The following is a 22,137-nucleotide window of genomic DNA, read 5'->3' on the forward strand; positions in this document are numbered from 1 at the left end:
AATCTATCCTCCAACAGAAAAAAAAATGATGTTGGAAGTGATAGCTAGGCTGTGTGGTGGCTAGAGCAGTGGATTTGAAGAAGGGAAAGATCTGAGTTAAAATCTCACCTTCTCAAAGGATATGAACAGACAATTCTCAGACGAAGAAACTGAAACTATTTCTAGCCATATGAAAAGATGCTCCAAGTCATTATTAATCAGAGAAATGCAAATTAAGACAACTCTGAGATACCACTACACACCTGTCAGACTGGCTAGAATGACAGGGAAAGATAATGTGGAATTTTGGAAGGGATGTGGGAAAACTGTGACACTAATACATTGTTGGTGGAATTGTAATTACATCCAGCCATTCTGGAGAGCAATTTGGAACTATGCTCAAAAAGTTATCAAACTATGCATACCCTTTGATCCAGCAGTGTTTCTACTGGGCTTATACCCCCAAAGAGATACTAAAGAAGGGAAAGGGACCTGTATGTGCAAGAATGTTTGTGGCAGCCCTTTTTGTAGTGGCCAGAAGCTGGAAACTGAGTGGATGCCCATCAATTGGAGAATGGCTTGGTAAATTGTGGTATATGAATGTTATGGAATATTATTGTTCTATAAGAAATGACCAGCAGGGTAATTTCAGAAAGGCCTGGAGAGACTTACATGAATTGATGCTGAGTGAAATAAACAGGACCAGGAGATCATTCTATACTTCAACAACAATACTATATGATGATCAATTCTGATGGACATGGCAACAATGAGATGAACCAAATTAGTTCCAATAGAGCAGTAATGGACTGAACCAGCTACACCCAGCAAAAGAACTCTGGGAGATGACTATGAACCACTACATAGAATCCCCAATCCCTCTACTTTTGTCCATCTGCATTTTTTATTTCCTTCACAGGCTAATTGTACACTATTTCCAAGTCCGATTCTTTTTGTACAGCAAAATAACTGTTTAGACATGTATACATATATTGTATTTAATTTATACTTTAACATATTTAACATGTATTGGTCAACCTACCATCTGGGGGAAGGGGTGGAGAAAGGGGGAGAAAAGTTGGAACAAAAGGTTTTGCAATTGTCAATGCTGAAAAATTACCCATGCATATATCTTGTAAATAAAAAGCTATAATAAAAAAATTTAAAAAGAGATTATTAAAAAGGGAAAAAGACCCACAACTGCAAAAAATAAAATAAAATAAAATAAAATAAAATCCCACTTTTAACACTTAGTAGCAATGTGACTGGGCAAGTTATATAATCTGTCTGCCCTCAGTTTTTGCATCTGAAAATGGGGATTATAATAGACACTCTCTCACCTCTCAGGATTATTGTGAAGATAAAATGAGATAATATTTGTAAAATGCTCTATGTTGTTCAGTTATTTTAGTCATGTCAAGAGTTTTAATGTCCTCATTTGGGGTTTTCTTGGCAAAGATACTGAAATAGTTTGTTTTTAAATGCTATTATTATTTTAAAAGCTCCCAGAGATGCATTCTCTATATATTTTAGAGAGGGGGTGATTCTAAAAGAATAGAAATCCTTTTAGTCATTTGGTCTATATTTATTAAGCTCCTATTGTTTGTCAGGCATTGTGCTAAGTTCCAAGCATATGAAGAATGGCAAAATTAGTCCCTGATTTCAAGGAGATAACAATACTTTATCTCTTCCAAATCACCTTGTATTTAATTATCTATCTATCTATCTCTCAACTACCTATCTATCTTTATATTTATTAATTTCATACAATTTGTGATATATCTTTTTCTATGTACTCATTTTCTCCCCCATTAGAATGAAAACTCTTTAAGAGCAGGAATTGTTTCATTCTTTGAATTTATATTCTTAGGAGCCTAGCACAGTACCTGTGACATAGTAGGCCCTTAATAAATGCATGTTGATTGATCATAAAAGTCCACAAAGACCACATCATGTTCTTTCTTCTTATCTCAGTTGAGCTTTTTACCTTTCTCTTGACTGTGAAGATATCTGGAAAAGCCAGCTGTCAACTTTGTTTGGTAAGCTCCTAGGACACACCTCAATGACTTGAACTAACTCAATAAGCTTTTAAATAAATAGGAACTTGGAGCTCTCACCAGGATTGTGCTTGGCAACAGGTGTAGACTACAGCCAGAGGGAATTATATATCTGACACTTTTAATAATAGTCTCCACCCTCTGTGCCTGTGACAAAATAAGAAGAATAATCATCCAAAATCTAAATTTATGAACTTTTTTTTTAATGAAAGACTTTTTTTTTCCTTTTAGGGGTATGTGGAAGTGGGTTTGAATGGGCCTTACTGATGGGAAAGGAAGGTAATCAAGCCATGGAGATTTAAGTTTGATAACTTCTTGAGATTGAGGAGTTTAACATTCAGGAACCCTAAGGTATTTCAGCTCTGAAAGAAACTTAATTGACCATCATCTATTAACATTCTTTCTATCAGTTTTGATTTGCTGTTAAATTTAATGGAAATTAAGTTCCTAAGTCACTTTCCAAGAAGTGTGGTGTGATGCAGGTAGGAGTGTGTTGGAGCCATTTTGAACTGGTTCTCAATAATTTTCAATATAAGTCTTTACACCTCAGAAATTTGCTGACTTCTCAAATCAGGACTCAATTTATTATTTTGTGTATTGTCTAGACTTAACAAAGTGATAAAGATATTAATAATGCAGACTGAATTTTAAAATGTATCCAAAATTCTAAATGATCTACAATGAAAAATGCCCATTATCTCCAGAGAGAGAACTGATGAATTCTGAATGCAGATTGAAGATAGTTTTTTTCTTTTACTTTATATTTTTCTTGGGCTTTTGTGTGAGTTTTCTTTTGCAACATGGTTAATATAGAAATATATTTTGCACAACTTCACATACATAATCATTACCACATTGCTTGTATTCTCAAAGGGTGGGGAGAGAGAAAGAAAGAGAAAATTTGAAAAGGAAATAGTTTCCTAAGTGGGAACCAGTGAAGTAACTGACCCATCAGTTATATGGTATTTGACTAAAATGAGGGTAATTTCAGAAATATTATAGCCAAATTCTAGGACTCCCAGGTCAAGGAGGAAATATTTCAAACATCCAGAAAGAAACAATTCAAGTATAGTAAAGCCACAGTCAGGATAAGAGTTAGCAAGACTTAGCAGCTTCTACATTAAAGGATGGGAGAGCAATGGAGCTAGGACTGAAACCAAGAATCATGTACCCAGAAAAATTGAATGTAATCCTTCAGATGAAAAGGTGGTCATTCAATGAAACAGAGGATTTTCAAGCATTCATGATGAAAAGACCATAGCTGAATGGACTAATTTAAAGAGGGCATATTAGGGGAGGGAGTGGTCAGTAACAAAACACTTTTGAGGAGGGACAGAGTAAAAAGAGACAGAATAAATGGAGGGAAAATACAATTAGCAATAGTAACCATAAAAAAATTTTCAGAGCAAGTTTCTCTGATGGAATATTACTGTTCTCTGGAAATGATGAGCAGAATGACCTCAGGAAAAAACTAAACCTGGAAAGTCCTTCATGAACAAAGTGAAATGTGCTGTAATATACAAAGTAATAGTAATGTTCTAGGATGACCAGCTATAAATAACTGTTATTTTCAGTAATACAACCATCTACATCTATTCTGAAAGATTTATTATGAAAAATCCTAACCATACCCAGAAAAGAAACTGAGTCTGAATATAGATTGATGTATTCTCTATTACTCTCCTTCTCTCTCTTTTTTAAACTTAATTTTTCTTGGGAGTTTTTATTTTCATTAGGATGGGAGATCTATGGTTTTTTCCACAACTTGAATTTTATGGAAATGTTTTGTATAACTTTACCTATAGTTTCTTAATTATGGGTGGGGATAAGGGAGAGAAACTAGAACTCAAAAATCTTAAAAACAAATGTAAAAAAAATTGTTTTGACTATAACTAGGGAAATTATTAAATAAATTTTAAAAAGAAAAGGAAAGTAGTTCTGAAGACTTTGGATTAACTTTTTTTGGGGGGGCAGAGAGTGGAGGGATGTCAGATTGTTATCAGACTAGTGAGGGAGATAGAGGATTTTAACTCATACCTTTGTTTGTGTAATATTGCTTTCTTCCAAATTGATTATGAAAAATGTCCCAAAAGTCTCAGTGCTGTTTTAAACCACAATAGAGTTGTTAGCTTTAATAGCACAGATTTGCACTAAGACTTTTTTTGGGCATTACCCATGTATCCATTAGCTCCATCAGGGCCAAGACATACCTTTGGTTTCTTCTAATAGCTCTTCTGTGAATCGGGCAACTTCTACCACTGCTGGCCAGGGGAAGCCTTTCTCTACTGCAAACACAATGCCATCATAGAGGATGTCAAGTAAGATATTTTTCCGGGACTCTTTCATTTCTTCAAAGCCTTTCCATTTTGTCAGTCTTCTCAGAAGCTCTAGACCTTCCTGCTTCTGGGGAACAAAAAACATAGGCAGGTTAGGGTCCTATCCACATTGCAATGCCATTGTCTTGTCCATGCTGGCTTCTCATGCGGCTCCCTGTTAGAAATCAAGGCCAACGCCAGGTACAACTAACTACATTTATCTTTGATTTCCTTTCCTCTCAACTCTTTAGGTCCCTCTTCCAGAGACATAAAATTAGGAAAATTCCTTCTTCTTCTTCAAGATCATCTCATCCAACTCTCCTTCTTTGGCAGACTGGAGAAATTGAGATTCAGAGAAATTAAGTGTCCAAGATCAAATAGACCTTGCCAAGTGGTAGAGCTGAGATGTGAATCTGGGTTCTAGATTCCAAATCTACTATTCTTCCCATCGCCCCTTACTTCCTGTCCTCTCTCTTGATTCTCCTTCTCACAGTGCTTGATAACTTCACTACAATCACTATGGTACCCCTAACAAGTTCTTCCTTATATTGTGCCTTTTTTCCCTATCAAAATTCTCCTTTGCTTAGTCAGCAGGTTTCTATGCCAGAAAGAAACATGACAAATTGATTCATACTGAAGTTTTAACAGCAAAGAGTAGCATAGAAACAGTCGGGGAGAGAATGATTTAATAAAAGGAATATTTCTCCAGTAGTGAAAATTCTAGTGTTAGGACAATTAGGTGCTTCAAGCAAAAAATGTATATAAAACAGTTTGCAAACCTTAGAGAATTATATAAATGCTGCTGTTATCATCATCATCATCATTTAACTAAGGAAATGGTTTCCAAATTTTATGTAGCAATGTCCCCATTAACCAAAAAAAAAAACAACACATATACTCCTGTACTTTTTTCTTTTTTGGCTGAGGCAATTGAGATTAGGTGACTAGCACACAGCTAGGAAGTATTAAGTGTCTGAGGCCAGATTTGAACTCAGGTTTTACTGACTTCAGACCTGGTATTTTATCCACTGTGCCACCTAGCTACCTCTACTTCCCCACTTTTCAGAAAAAAATTCATATAAATGATATTCTTAGCTGGTACTTTATTAAAATAAAATTACAATTTTATTATGAAATATAATTTTTATAATATTCAAGTATACAATAAGATCATATAACATGCATTGATATGTAGTTATAACATTTTATAATTTTTATAAATCTATTTCAAGTTTTTAAAAGTTTTGTTGTTACTTTGAAACTGACACTAGGATGTGCTAGCCAAAATGAATGATATTGACATAAACAACCAATATTATGACAACATATCATATCACTTTGAATGAATATAAAAAGATTATTTAACTTTGAGTTTATATACTTAAGTAAAAAACAAAAAGCAAGAAGTAGAAAGAAAGGAGGGAAAGTATCCTTCATTGTGTTTCCAGAGTTCATCAAATCTCTTTCTGGAGGACGATAGTATTTTTGGATTGTCTTGGATCATTGCATTGCTCAGAGTAGCTAAGTCTTTCACAATTGATTGTCTTACAATATCAGTTACTATGTATAATGTTTTAGTGGTTCTTCTCACTTCACTTTGTATCAGTTCATATTAAGTCTTCACAGGTTTTTCTGAAAGCATCCTGCTCATGTCTTATGCTACTATTGTATTCCATCACAATCATATATCAAAACTTGTTCAGCTATTCCCCAACTGATAGACATTCCCTCAATTTCTAATTGTTTATTATCATAAAAAATGGCACAAATATTTGTACATATAGGTCCTTTTTCTTTCTTTGAACTCTTTAGGATATAGACCTAGTAACTGGGTCAAAAAGTATTCACAGTTAAATAATACTTTAGATATAGTACCATATTGTTCTCCACAATAGATGGACCATTGCACAGCTCCACCAATAATTTATTAGTGTGCCTATTTTTCTACATCCTCTTCAATTTTTGTAATTTCCCTTTTCTGTTATGTTAGTCAATTTGATAAGTGTAAGCTGGTATCTTAGAATCAATTTAATTTGTATTTCTCTAATAAAAAGTGATTTAGAATCTTTTTTCATGTGACTGTTTATACATTCAATTTTTTTTCTTATGAAAATCCAGGTTCATATCCTTTAATCATTTATAGTTGGAGAAGAGTTCTTGAATTTCATGTAATCAAAACAATCCATTTTATTTCTTGTTATCCTTTCTATCTCGTTTGGTTATAAAATTTTCTCTATCCATGAATCTGACAAATAAAATTTTCCAGGCTCACAAATTTACTTATGATACCACCCTTTATGTCTAAATTATGTCCCTATTTTGACTTTATCTTGGTATATGGTGTGAAATATTGCTCTATGATTAGTTTCTGCCAAACACTCCATCTTTCCCAGCAATTTTTTGTCAAATAATGAGTTCATGCTCCTCAAAATCAAATCTTTGCGTTAATCAAAACTAGGTTTTATATTTGATCTGGAAGGTGATTAGGAGATACTGGAGTTTATTGAGTGTGTGTGTGTGTAGGTCAGAGATGTTTTAGGAAAATCACTTTGGTAGCTGAGTGGAAGATGGTTTGGAATGGGGAAAAACTTGATCCAGAAAGACTCAAAAGCAAGTTATTGCACAAAGTTGTGCAAAGAACACTCTTAATGGGGTTACAAATAATTAGACACAAATGAGATGACAGTATTATATATAGACATATATAACAATTTTGCTGAAGTTATAAATTGCTTTCAACTTGTTTTTTAGTTGATTCTTTTATGTTCTTTAGTCCATCATGCCATCTGTAAAGAGAAATAGTTTTGTTTCATCTTTGCCAATTTTTATTACTTCAATTTCTTGTCTTGTCTTATTGATAGAGCCAGCATTTCTAATGCAATATTGAATAATAGTGTTGATGATGGAAATATTTGCTTCACCCTTGATCTTGTTGGGAAGTCTTCTAGCTTATTCACATTACATATAATGCTTGCTTTTGGTTTTAAATAAAAACAATTTATTTTAAGTAAGGCTTCATTGGTTTTTATGCTTTCTGATATTTTTAGTAGGAATGGGTGCTATATTTTTTCTACACCTTTTCTGCATATTATCATATTATCATGGTTATTTTTATTATTGATGTAATAAATTTTGTTTATAATTTTCCTAATATTGAAGGAACCCTTTATTCTTGGTATTATTTTTATTTGTGTTTCACTTTTGAAGACCAATGACATCACACATGATATCTTGACTTGTACAAATTGGATTTAGAGTAATGGCTGAATAAATGTATAATATAAGCAGGATAATTTCAGAAAAATCTGGAGACCTCTATAAGCTGTTGCAAAGTGAAATGTACTGTGTACAAAGAAACAGCAATATTGTAAGTTGATTAACTATGAGTGACATAACTATTCTCAGTGATAGAATGATCCAAGATAATTCTGAAGAACTAAACCAATATGTTCATAAAGATATATAGCCTCCAAATTTCTTTTTTAAAAGAATAATAGCCTTTTATTTTTCAAAATATATGTAAAGATAATTAACATTCACCTTTGCAAACATTGTGTTTCAAATTTTTCTCCTCCCCTCCTCCTTTCCCTTCTACACAGCAAGTAATCCAATATAAATTAAACATGTGCAATTCTTCTAAACATATTTTCACATTATCATGATGCACAAGAAAAATCAAATCAAAAGGGAAAAAATGAAAAAAAACCCAAGCAAGCAAGCAAACAACAACAAAAAAAGGTGAAAATACTACATTGTGATTCACTTTCAGTCATAGAGCAGATACTCCATTACAAATGTACTGGAATTGGCTTGAATCAGCTTATTGTTGAAAAGAGTCAACTTCATCACAGTTAATCATCACATAATCTTCTTGTTGCTGTCTAAAATATTCTCCTGATTCTACTCAATTCACTTAGCATCAGTTCATGTAAGTTTCTCTAAGTCTTTCTGAAGTCAGCCAGCTGATCATTTCTTATAGAACAACAATATTCCATTACATTCATATACCATAACTTATCAGCCACTCCCCAGGTGGATAGAGCACCAGCCCAGAAGTCAGGACCACCTGATTTCAAATCTGGCCTCAGACACTTAACACTTCCTAACTGTGTGACTCTGGGAAAGTCACTTAATCCCAATTGCCTCAGGAAAAAAAATCACCCCTGCTTATTTCTTTCAAAATAATTTATTTTATGAGTGGGCATCCACTCAGTTTCCAGTTTCTTGTCACTACTAAAAGGGCTGCCACAAACATTTTTGCACATGTGGACCCCTTTCCCTCCTTTAAGATCTCTTTGAGATACAGACCCTAAAGAAACACTGCTAGATCAAAGGGTGTGAACAGTACAATAGCCCTTTGGGCATAGTTCCAAATTGCTCTCCAGAATGGTTGGATCAGTTCACAACTCCACCAACAATATATTTGTGTCACAGTTTTCCCACATTCCCTCCAACATTTATCATTATCTTTTTCTGTCATCTTAACCAATTTGAGAGGTATGAAATGGCACCTCAGGGTTGTCTCAATTTGTATTTCTCTAATCAAAAGGGATTTAGAGTACTTTTCATACAATTAAAAATGGCTTTAATTTCTTAGTATGAAAACAATCTGTTCATATCCTTTGACCATTTATCAATTGGAGAATGGCTTGTATTCTTATAAATTTGAGTCAATTCTCGATAATTTAGAAATTAGCCTACAAATTTCTAAAGAAGTTCAGTGAATTACAGGAAGAAATAGACACAAAAAACTATATTAGTGGAGGACCTTAACCTCCCCATCTCAGAACTAGATAAATTTAACCACAAAATGAGCAAGAAAGAAGTTAAGAAGATAGGTAGAATTTTAGAAAAATTAGAAATGATATAATTGGGTAAAATTGAATGGGGATAGAATGGAATATGCCATTTGCTCAATGATATGTGGCACCTACAAAAAATTGACCATCTGTTAGGGAATAAGGTATTAAAAACTCACAATCAAATGCAGTAAGGCAGAAATAGTAAATACATCTTTCTCAGATGATGATGAAATAAAATTACATTTAACAAAGGTAAAAGTCCATGGAAAACTAGATTAAAATTTATTGGAAGCTAAATAATTTAATTCTAAAAATGAGTGGGTCTAAGAACAAATCATAGAAATAATCAATAAATTTCATTAAAGAGAATGACAACAATGAGACAATATTCCAAACATATGGGATGCAACTAAAGCTAAAACTTATATCTCTAAACATTTATATCAATAATATAGAGAACGAACAGATCAATGAATTGGGCAAGCAACTAAAATATTAGAAAAAAAAAACAAATTAAAAGTCTCAGTTAAAAAAACAAAATTAGAAATCATGAAAATCAAAGGAGAAATTAATAAAATTGAAAGTAAGAAAACCATTGAACTAATACATAAAACTAAGAGCTGGTTTTATGAAAAAAATAGATGAAGTGTTGTTTAATTTTATTTTTTTAAATAAGAAAGAAAACAAAATTACCAGTCTCAAAAAGGATGTTGGATGGAGGATGAAGGATATAAAGGATGAATTCATCACTAATGAAGAAAAAATTAAAACAATAATTAGGAGCCATTTTGCCCAGGGGTGTGGCAATGAATCTGACAATCTAAGTGAAATGAATGGATATATATATATACATATATATATATATATATATGTATATTTAATTGCCCAGATTTACAGAATAGGAAAAAGAATACTTAAATGACACCATCTTAGAAAAAGAAATTTTACAAGCCATCAGTGAATTCCTTAAGAAAAAAATTCAGGGATCAGATGGATTCACAAGTGAATTCTACCAAACATTTTTTATTATAGCTTTTTATTTACAAGATATATGCAGGGGTAATTTTTCAGCACTGATCCTTGCAAAACCTTCTGTTCCAACTATTTCTCTCCTTCTCCCCACCCCCTCCCCAGATGGCAGATAGACCAATGCATGTTAAATGTGTTAGTCACTGCTGTAACCCGTGGGGGTGTGGTTAAACTAGGTGTCATAGGCTACTTCGGGGAAGTGTGCCTGATATCTACTCCTTTAGACTCTGTAAAAGTTAAAAGGGCATACTCACTGGGTCGCGGAAACTTGCATGTGTAGGTCTAATAAAAATTAACAGTAAGGTCAGGACCAAACCTTTGTGCTTGTGGGACTGATTAAAGCCATCTTTAATTAATTAATTAATTAATTAAAATATATGTTAAATACAATATATGTATACATATCCATACAATTATTTTGCTGCACAAGCAGAATCGGACTTTGAAATAAGGTAAAATTAACCTGAGAAGGAAATAAAAAATGCAAGTGGATAAAAACACGAGGGATTAGAAATGCTATGTAGTGGTTCACACTCATTTCCCAGAGTTCTTTCACTGGGTATAGCTGGTTCTATTCATTATTGAACGAATGGAACTGATTTGGTTCATTTCATTGAGGAAGAAGGTCATGTCCATCAGAATTGATCATCATATAGTATTGTTGTTGAAGTATATAATGAACTCCTGGTCCTACTCATTTAACTCAGCATCAGTTCATGTAAGTCTCTCCAGGCCTTTCTGAAATCTTTCTGCTGGTCATTTCTTACAGAACAATAATATTCCATAACATTCATATACCACAATTTATTCAGCCATTCTCCAATTGATGGGCATTCTCTCAGTTTCCAGCTTCTCTCCACTACAAACAGGGCTGCCACAAACATTTTGGCACATACAGGTCTCTTTCCCTTCTTTAAGATCTCTTTGAGATATAAGCCCAGTAATGATACTGCTGGGTCAAAGGGTATGCACAGTTTGATAACTTTTTGATCATAGTTCCAAATTGCTCTCCAGAATGGCAGGATAAGTTTCCCACATCCCCTCCAACATTCAGCATTATCTTTTCCTGTCATCCTAGCCAATCTGAGAGGTATGTAGTGATATCTCAGAATTGTCTTAATTTTCATTTCTCTGATTAATAACGACTTGGAGCATCTATTCATATGGCTAGAAATAGTTTCAATTTCTTCATCTGAGAATTGTCTATTAATATCCTTTGACCATTTATCAATTGGAGAATGGCTTGATTTCTTATAAATTAGAGTCAATTCTCTATTTATTTTGGAAATGAGGCCTTTATCAGAACCTTTGACTATAAAAATGTTTTCCCAGTTTATTGCTTCCCTTCTAATCTTGTCTGCATTAGTTTTGTTTGTACAAAAACTTTTCAATTTGATATAATCAAAATTTTCTATTTTGTGATCAATAATGATCTCTAGTTCTTCTTTGGTCATAAATTCCTTCCTCCTCCACAGATCTGAGAGGTAAACTATCCTATGTTCTTCTAATTTGTTTATAATATCATTCTTTACATCTAGATCATGAACCCATTTTGACCTTATCTTGATATATGATGTTACATGTGGGTCAATGCCTAATTTCTGCCATACTAATTTCCAATTTTCCCAGCAGTTTTTGTCAAACAGTGAATTCATATCCCAAAAGCTGGGGTTTGCAGGTTTTTCAAACACTAGATTATTAAAGTTATTGACTATTTTTTCCTGTGAACCTAACCTATTCCATTGATTAACTAGTCTATTTCTTAGCCAATACCAAATAGTTTTGGTGACTGCTGCTTTATAATATAATTTTAGATCTGGTATAGCTAGGCCACCTTCGTTTGATTTTTCTTTCATTAGTTCCCTTGAAAATCTTGACTTTTTGTTCTTCCAGATGAATTTTATTATTTTTTCTAGACCATTAAAATAGTTTTTTGGGAGTCTGATTGGTATAGCACTAAATAGATTAGTTTAGGTAGTATTGTCATCTTTATTATATTTGCTTGACCTATCCAAGAGGTCTTAATATTTTTCCAATTGTTTAGATCAAATTTTATTTGTGTGGAAAGTGTTTTATAGTTTTGCTCATATAGTTCCCGACTTTCCCTTAGCAGATAGATTCCCAAATATTTTATACTATTGGCAGTTACTTTAAATGGAATTTCTCTTTGTATCTCTAACTGTTGGATTTTGTTAGTGATATATAAGAATGCTGATGATTTATGTGGGTTTATTTTGTATCCTGCAACTTTGCTAAAGTTGTGGATTATTTCTAATAGCTTTTTAGTAGAATTTCTGGGGTTCTCTAAGTATAATATCGTGTCATTTGCAAAGAGCGATAATTTGGTTTCCTCATTACCTACTTTAATTCCTTTAACCGCTTCTTCAACTCTTATTGATGAAGCAAGCATTTCTAGTACATTGAATAGTAATGATTATAGTGGGCAACTTTGTTTCACTCCTGATCTTACTGGGAATGGTTCCAATTTATCCCCATTACATATGATGCTTACTGATGGTTTTAAATAGATGCTACTATTTTAAGGAAAAGTCCATTTATTCCTATACTCTCTTGTGTTTAATAGGAATGGATGTTGGATTTTATCAAATATTTTTTCTGCATCTATTGAGATGATCATATGGTTTTTGTTAATTTCATTATTGATATAGTCAATTAGGCTAATAGTTTTCCTAATATTGAACCAGCTCTTCATTCCTGGTATAAATCCTACTTGGTCATGGTGTATTATCCTGGGGATGATTTTCTGTAGTCTTTTTGCTAATATTTTAAGATTTTAGCATCAATATTCATTAGGGAGATTGGTCTATAATTTTCTTACTCTGTTTTCAACCTACCTGGTTTAGGTATCAGTACCATGTCTATATCATAAAAGGAATTTGATAGGACTTCTTCATTCCCTATTTTTTCAAATAGTATATATAACATTGGAGTTAATTGTTCTTTAAATTTATGATAGAATTCATGTGTAAATCCATCTGGTCCTGGGGATTTTTTCTTAAGGAGTTGATTAGTAGCTTGTTCTATTTCTTTTTCTGAAATGGGACTATTTAAGCAATTTACTTCTTTCTTTGTTGATTTGGGAAGCCTATATTTTGGAAGGTAGTCATCTATTTCACTTAGGTTATCAAATTTATTGGCATAAAATTGGGCAAAGTAACTTCTAATTATTGATTTAATTTCCTCTTCATTGGTGGAAAGTTCTCCCTTTTCATTTTTAAGACTAACAATTTGATCTTCCTCTTTCCTTTTTCAAATCATATTTACCAAAGTTGTTTTTTCTTAAAACCAACTCTTAGTTTTATTAATTCAATAGTTTTTTTTTTAACTTTCAATTTTATCAATTTCTCCTTTTAATTTTAGAATTATTTGTTCTTTTCTAGCTTTTAAAGTTGCAAGCCCAATTCATTGATCTTCTCTTTCTCTATTTTATTCAAGTAAGCCTCTAAAAATATAAAATTTCCTCTTATTACCATTTTGGCTGCAATTCCCCAAATTTTGGTATGTTGTCTCATTATTGTCATTCTCTTGGGTGAAATTATTAATTGTATCTATGATTTGCTGTTTCACCCAATCATTCTTTAGGATGAGATTATTTAGTTTCCAATTACTTTTTGGTCTATTTACCCCTAGCTTTTTGTTGAATGTAGTTTTTATTGCAACATGATCTGAAAAGAAAGCATTTACTATTTCTGCCTTTCTGCATTTAATTTTGAGGTCTTTCTGTCCTAACATATGGTCAATTTTTGTATAGGTTCCATGAATTGCTGGGAAGAAAGCATATTCCTTTCTGTCTCCATTCAGTTTTCTCCAAAGATCTATCATACCTAACTTTTCTAATATTTTATTTGCCTATTTAACTTCTTTCTTATTTGTTTTGTGATTTGATTTATCTAATTCTGAGAGTGCAAGGTTGAGACCTCCCACTATTACAGTTTTGCTGTCTATTTCTTCTTGCAACTCTCTTAACTTCTTTAGGAAGTTAGATGCTATACCACTTGGTGCATATATGTTTGGTATTGATATTGCTTCATTGTCTATGCTACCCTTTAGCAAGATATAGTTAACTTCCTTAACTCTTTTAATTAAATCATTTTTTGCTTTTGCTTGATCTGAGATAAGGATGGCTATCCCTGCTTTTTTGATGTCACCTGAAGCATAATAGATTCTGCTCCAGCCTTTTTTTTACTCTGTATGTATCACTCTGCTTTAAATATGTTTCCTGAAAACAACATATTGTAGGATTCTGGCTTTTGATCCAGTCTGCTATCTGCCTCCACTTTATGGGAGAGTTCATTGCATTCACATTTATGGTTAAAAATCTTATCCCCAGATTATGCTTTTCTTTTTCTTTCCCTCTTTACCTTCCTCCCCAGTATTAAACTTACGGCACCACTTGCTTCACACAGCTCTCCCTCTTTAGAATCCCTCTCATCCCCTTTGAGTCCCTTCCCCTTTCTTATACATTTCCCTTATTACTGTTTTCCTTTTCCCTTTTCCTCTCCCACTTTTTAATGAGGTGAGAGAAGTTTCTCTGTAAACCAAATATGTCTAGTATTTTATCTTTGAGCCAAATCTGATGAGAGTAAGATTCACACAATGTTCCTCCCCCTCCCTAAATTCCCTCAGATGTAATAAGTTTCCTTTGCCTCACTGTGGGATGTAGTTTCCTTCTTTTTATTCCCCTTTTCCCTTTTTCTGATACTATCCCCTTTCCACTTCTACTTCCCATTTTTTGTATTATAACAGTAAAATCAAATTATACACACAGTCTTTATGTATGCCCATAACAGAAATACAGTTCTCAAGAATTCTTTTTATCTTTTATGGTTCTCTTGATGCTATATTTGGAGTCAATTTTTTTTTATTTAGCTCTTGTTTTTTCATTAAGAATAAATGGGATTCACCTGTTTCATTGAATGTCCATCTTCTTCCCTGGAAGAAAATGCTCAGCTTAGCTGGGTGGTTTATTCTTGGCTACATTCTAAGTTCTTTTGCCTTTTGGAATATCAGATTCCAGGCCCTTCTATTTTTTAATGTGGAAGCAGCTAGATCCTGAATGATCGGTATTTGAATTTTTTTTTTTCTGGCTGCTTGTAATATTTTTTTCCTTAGTCTGATAGTTCTGAAATTTAGCCCCAATCTTCCTTGGAGTTTTTATTTTGGGGTCTCTTTCAGAAGATGTTCAATGAATCTTTCTATGCCTATTATTTACCTTCTGATTCTATTACATCTGAGCAGTTCTCTTTGATGATTTCCTGTAAAATAGTGTCTAGGCTCTTTTTTCATCATAATTTTCAGGAAGTCCAATAATCCTCAGATTATCTCTCCTAGGTCTATTTTCCAGGCCTGTTGTTTTTCCAAGTAGATATTTAACATTTTTTTCTATTTTTTCTTTTTTTTTTTTTTTCTTTTTTTTGGTTTTGCTTGACTGATTCTTGATGTCTCAAGGAATCATTCATTTCTATTTGTTCAGTTCTGATTTTTAATGAGTTATTTTCTTCATTAGCTTTTTCACTTCTTTTTGTATCTGTCCAATTGAGTTTTTAAGTGAGTTGTTTTGCTCTAAGGAATTTTTTTTATTTCACTACTTTTTTTAACTGAGTTATTTTCTCTTTCCAATTCACAAATCCTACTTTTCTGAGAGTTATTTATCTTTTCCAATTCCCAAATTCTGTTTTTGTGGAAGTTCTTTTCCAACTCACATTTCAGGAAGTTGTTTTCTTTTTCTACTTTATCAAATTTTTCTTTTAATGAATTATATGCCTTTTCTGTACTCTATTGCAGAGCTTCTCTTTCCTTTACCCATTTTTCTTCTAGCTCTCTTTTAAGATCTTTTATAATTTCTTCTAGAAGAGCCTTGTGTAAAGGGGACCAGACTAAATCCCGCTTTGGGGTTTTGTCTGGAGACTGTCTGCTATTAGTATCCTTGGAGTTGGAAATGTGCTCTCTTTGTGTATAGAAGCTATCAATAATTAAAGTTCATTTGGCTTTTTTATTCATTTTTTTTAAAAAAGTCCTTAGGGTCTGCCTTCAGGGCAAGGAGGTTACCAACTTCCTCTACAGAACAGGGAAAAATGGACAGTAGCTATCCTGCAAATGGGCTGCAAAGAGCCAAGCTGCCAAAGTGCCCTGTGAAGAACTGTGCAGTGGAAGTGTCACTGCCTTGGGCAGACCCTCTCCCCCCTCCCGCTGCAGCTGCACAACTATGCTGTGGTCCATGCTGAGTCACTCTTGGTGCTGGATGGGTATGCCTAGGTCCTGTTAAGTTCTGATGTCTTTTTTTAGTACACTCTACTTTTGATGTTTGCCTCTGCTGATCTACTGCTGATCTACCACTTTGCAACCAAAGCAGAACAGCCAACCTGTGATACAGTCCTCCCTGCAAATTCTCTACCTTTAGACACCACCCCCGCCCCCAGTTCACTCGGTGTGCTAGCCTCCGTGTTCTGCCTCCCTATCTGCACTGGCCTCCTCCCTCCAATCAGGACAAGCCTTTTCTGGCAATCTTCCAGATTATCTTCAGCTGGTAATTTGTTGTACTTCCAATCTTGGTGGATTTTACCGGTCAAGCACTATTTCAGAGGCTGAATTTGGTATTAGTAGTAAGGGTAGAAGGGAAGCTTAGAATGAAGCATGTGTTCTCTCCACCATCTTGGCTCCATCCCTCTACCAAACATTTTAAGAATAATCAATTCTGATGCTTTATAAACTATTTAGGAAAATAGATGAAGAAGAAATCCTACCAAATTCCTTTTAGGATACATTATGTTGTGGATATGTAATGCAAAAAAAGCCAAAACAAAGAAAGAAATCTATAGACTAATTTCCCTAATGAATATTGATGCAAAATTTAAAAGCATAACACTAGCAAGTAGATTACAATAATATATCATAGGGATCATATATCATAGACAGGTGAGATTTATAACTACTGGAGGAATGGTTCAATATTAGGAAAACTATCAGCATAATTGATCATATCAATAACAAAAACAAACAGGAATCATATGATTATCTCAATAAATGCAGAAAAAGTTCTGGCAAAATATAGCACTCATTCCTATTAAAAATACTAGAGAATGTAGGAATAAATGGAGTTTTCCTTAAAATGACAAGGAGCATACTGGGCTTATATCCCAAAGAGATCTTAAGGAAGGAAAAGGGACTTGTATGTGCAATAATGTTTGTGGCAGCCCTCTTTGTAGTGACCAGAAACTGGAAACTGAGTGGATGCCCATCAATTGAAGAATAGCTAAATAAATTGTGGTATATGAATGTTATGGAATATTATTGTTTTGTAAGAAATGACCAGCAGGATGATTTCAGAAAGGCTTGGAGAGATTTACATGAACTGATACTGAGTGAAATGAGCAGGACCAGGAGATCATTATACACTTCAGCAACAATGATCAATATGATGATCAATTCTGATGGATGTGGCCCTCTTCAACAATGAAATGAACCAAATCAGTTCCAATAGAACAGGAATGAATTGAACCAGCTACACCCAGCAAAAGAATTCTGGGAAATGAGTGTGAACCACTACATAGAATTTCCAATCCCTCTATTTTTGTCCGTCTGCATTTTTTATTTCCTTCACAGGTTAATTGTACACTATTTCAAAGTTCGATTCTTTTTATGCAGCAAAATGACTATGTGGACATGTATACATATATTATATTTAACATATACTTTAACATATTTAACATGTATTGGTCTACATGCCATCTGGGGGAGAGGGGAGGGAGAAGGAGGGGGAAAATTGGAACAAAAGATTTTGCAATTGTCAATGCTGAAAAATTACCCATGCAAATATCTTGTAAATAAAAAGCTATAATAAAAAAATGATAAGGAGCAATTATCTAAAACCACCAGCAAGCTTTATCTGTAATGGGGACAAATTAGAAGTCTTCTCAATAAGATCAGGAGTGAAACAGGGATTCCCATTATCACCATCATTATTCAGTATTGAATTGGAATGTTAGCTACAACAATAAGAAAAGAAATTGAAGGGATAAAAACTGGTGATGAGAAAAAAATTAGCACTTTTTGCAAATGACATGATAGCATATTTAAAGAATCAATTAAAAACTATTAAAAAAATTAACAACTTCAGCAAATTGTAAGATATAAAATAAATCTACATAAATCATCAGGTATTCTATATATTGCCAACAAAGTCCAGTAGGAAGATATAGAAAAAGAAATTGCTCTTAAAATAACTGTAGACACCATATAATACTTGGAAATCTACCTGCTAAAACAAACCTAGGAACTGTATGCACACAACTAAAAATCACTTCATACACAAATAAAATCAGATCTAAACAAATGGAAAAAATATTCATGGATAGGCCAAGTTAATATAATAAAAATAACAATCCTATCTAAATTAATTTGTTTATTTAGTGCTATATCAAACTACCAAAAATTATTATATAGAGCTAGAAATAATAACATCTATTTGGAAGAACAAAAGATTAAGAATATAGAAGGAACTGATGAAAACTAATGAAAAGAAAGGTGATTTAGTTATGCCAGATCTCAAATTGTATTATGAAGCAATAATCAACAAAATTATGTGGTATTAGTTAAGAAATAGAGTGGTGGGCTCGGTAAAATAGATTAGGTATGCAAGACTCAGAAGTAGTACATGGTCATAGTAATGTAGTATTTGACAATCCCAAAGATACCAGCTTTTGGAACAGGAACTATTTGACAAAAACTTCTGGGAATACTGGAAAATAGTATGGTAGGAACTAGGTATAGTTTCATTTCACACATTTCACATTGTAAACCAAGATAAGCTCAAAATGGGTATGTGATTTAAACAGAAATGGTGGCATTATAAGGAAATTAAGAGAGGAAGAAATTAGTTAGATCCATAGAGAAGGGAAGAATTTAGTACCAAATGTGTGTGTGTGTGTGTGTGTGTATGTGTGTGTGTGTGTGTGTGTGTGTGTGTGAGAGAGAGAGAGAGAGAGAGAGAGAACATACTACAAGATGTAAAATGGACAATTTTGATTATATTAAATTAAAAAGGGTTTGCAAAAACAAAAACCAATACAATTAAGATTAGAAAAAAAGCAGAAAGCTGAGAAATACTTTTTTATAGTAAGTATCTCTGATAAAGGCCTCTTTTCTCAAATATATAGAGAATTGATTCAAATTCATAAGAATACAAGTCATTCCCCAAGTCAAGGGATATGAATAGGCAATTTTCCAGAAGAAGAAATCAAAGCTAACTATAGTCATATGAAAATATGCATTAGATCACTGTTGATTAGAGAAATACACATTAAAATAACTCCAAGGTACCATCTCTCACCCATCAGATTGATTAATATGACAGAGAAGGAAAATAATAAGTGTTGGAAGGAAAATGGAAAAACTGGGACACTAATGCTCTGTTGGTCAAATTGTACACTGATCCAATCATTCTGGAGAACAATTTGGAACTATGCCCAAAGGACTATAAAACTGTACATAACCTATGATCCAGCAATACCACTGCTAGGTCTGGATCTCAAAGAGATTTTTAAAAAGGGAGGATCTATTTGTACAAAAATATTTATAGTAACTCTCTTTGTGGTGGCAAAAAAATTGGAAACTGAAGGTATTCCTATCACTTGGAAAATAGTTGAAATGGAAAATATATGATTATAATGGAATATTACTGTGTTATAAGAAATGATATGCCTATAGATTTCAGAAAAACCTGGAAAGACTTCTATGAAGTGATGCAAAGTGAATTGAGCAGAACCAGAAAAACACTATACACAGTAACAACAATACTATATGATGAGCAACTGTGAATGACTTAGCTATCAGCAATACAGTAATCCAAGACATTGCAAAGGGTTCATGATGAAAACTGCTATTCACCAACTTAGAAAAAGAACTCATAGACTCTAAAGGCAGAATAAAGCATCCTATTTTTCACTTTCTGTAGTTTTTCTTATTTTTTTTCATTTTGGTCTATTTCTTCTTTCACAATGTGATTAATATGGTAATATGATTTTTATGATTAAATATGTATATCACATTACTTTCTGTTTCAAGGAGAAGCGGGGAGGTGAGTGAAAGAGAAAATTTGGAACTCAAATTTTTTTTGAATGAATGTTAAAATTGTCTTACATATAACTGGGGAAAAATAAAAAATATATAAACATTTTAAATCATGCTTATGTTACCTCAAAGAGTCAAGGGCAATGTCCCTTTCATCTCTTATATCCACAGTCAAGAGATTTTGTTTTCAAAAGTGATCATTTTAAACAACCTCTTAAACGTTTAAAAAGCCTACAAACCCTTTTTTTGCTGAGGAGTTATCTTCTGAAGGACATACAACATAGTAGAATATGTAACAATATTTGGGGACAAGAAGAAGAAATAGATTTGCATATATCTTCCAGATCCAGGGCACTCTGTTTTTTTGCAGGTTTATCATCCTGAATTTCCCTAGGCTTAGTCACTTTCCTGATTTACATTTTGCTTCTGAATTTAGTACAGTGGTTATCAAACTATAAACTACAAGGCTCAAGATGACTTTTATGAAGAATATATCCCAGAGAATGTGGGTTAGGTGGCACCTTTAATGACTGTCTACTATTTCAACAAAACCCACTGCCACCTTCAGAGTTTGAAAAAGTCACTGACTTAGTACTTGGACAGTATTCACAGAATTAAAATAAATATCAATATTTATAAACAGGATCCTAGGAAGTATGGATTATCCAAGGTTCCACATTTAAAATGTGTGAATGATATGAATTGTTTCTAAAATTTCATACCCATACTTTAAAACCAATCAGATCTACATATATATATCTTTTTTGGTTTTGGTTTATTTAAAAAAATTATATCTTCACCTCAAGTTGGAAGATGTCTTTCACTTCTTGAGCTGTAAAATCCGCCATGATCCCAGAATCTGGTTGCCAAGAAACCCTGCCAAGAATAATATAAAAGTTCCTGGAATCCTTGTAGGGCATGGGCCAGCTTTATTGTGTCATTTAACATGGCTGTATGATGATGTCCATGTCAGAATGTGGGGCCTTTGCTCTAAGCTTCTCTCCTTATACTTCAGAGATCATGAAGGAGTGGGATTGGGAGAAAGAGAAGCTTAGAACTTGTACAGATCTCCCTCTACTCATTGATACCTCTTCATCCTTAGCCTTCTTTCCTATGCTCTTTCTTTAATTCTCTTCATTCTTAATTTCTTTGAAATATTTGATATAGTTGGTCACTCTTTCCTCCTGGATAGTATCTCCTTTCTAAGTTTTTAGATTATGGTTCTTGGTTCTTCTCTTACTTGTCTGATTGTACCTTCTTAGTTCACTTTGTTGGATTTTCATGCATGTTACTCCCACTAAATGTGAATGTTCCTTAAATTCCTATTCTGGGCCCTTTTATCTCAATATGATCTTATTTGGTAACTTTATCAGCTCCCATTGGGTTCAATTATCTCTATGCAAATGACTTTTAGATTTATATAGTTAGTCTTCGTCTATCTTTTGGGCTTCAGACCTTACTGGACTTTATGATTGGGATATTCTATACATATCTCAAACTCAAAAATAGAACTCACTGTCTTTTACCCCAAATTCTCCCCTTTTCCATAGCATTATTTTTCTAGTTACCTGAATTTACAACTTCAGTGTAGTTATTGACTAATATTCAGTCTCATTTATCCCATATAACCTGGTTCATTATGAAGTCTTATTGCTTCTATATTCAAAATCTCTCTCCTATATAATCTCAACTGTCCACTCACATAGCCCCATAATTCATTCCTTCATGGTCTTTCATCTGGCCTTTTACTCCTTACTTTTTAATTACATTTCTGTTTTCATTTAGCAAATTCTAGTGTTTCCCCATTACTTCCAGAATCAAATATAAAATCTTCTCCTTGACACTTAAAACTCTTCATAATGGGCC

General features: G+C 33.2%; 1 protein-coding gene across 1 annotated transcript in view; it reads right to left on the reverse strand.

The window, feature by feature from the left end:
* C2H8orf74 (chromosome 2 C8orf74 homolog) overlaps positions 1-21,140 on the reverse strand; it is a 56,608-nt gene extending 35,468 nt beyond the window's left edge. The window contains exons 1-2 of the mRNA XM_051975730.1: positions 21,072-21,140; positions 4,247-4,439 (exon numbers count right to left, since the gene is read on the reverse strand). Coding sequence (XP_051831690.1) covers positions 4,247-4,439; positions 21,072-21,119 — 241 coding nt within the window. The 5' untranslated portion in view covers positions 21,120-21,140. The remainder of the gene's footprint in view (positions 1-4,246; positions 4,440-21,071) is intronic.
* Positions 21,141-22,137: the final 997 nt, after the last annotated feature.

The sequence above is a fragment of the Antechinus flavipes genome, chromosome 2, assembly GCF_016432865.1.
Source record: "Antechinus flavipes isolate AdamAnt ecotype Samford, QLD, Australia chromosome 2, AdamAnt_v2, whole genome shotgun sequence".
Classification (NCBI taxonomy): Eukaryota; Metazoa; Chordata; class Mammalia; order Dasyuromorphia; family Dasyuridae; genus Antechinus; species Antechinus flavipes.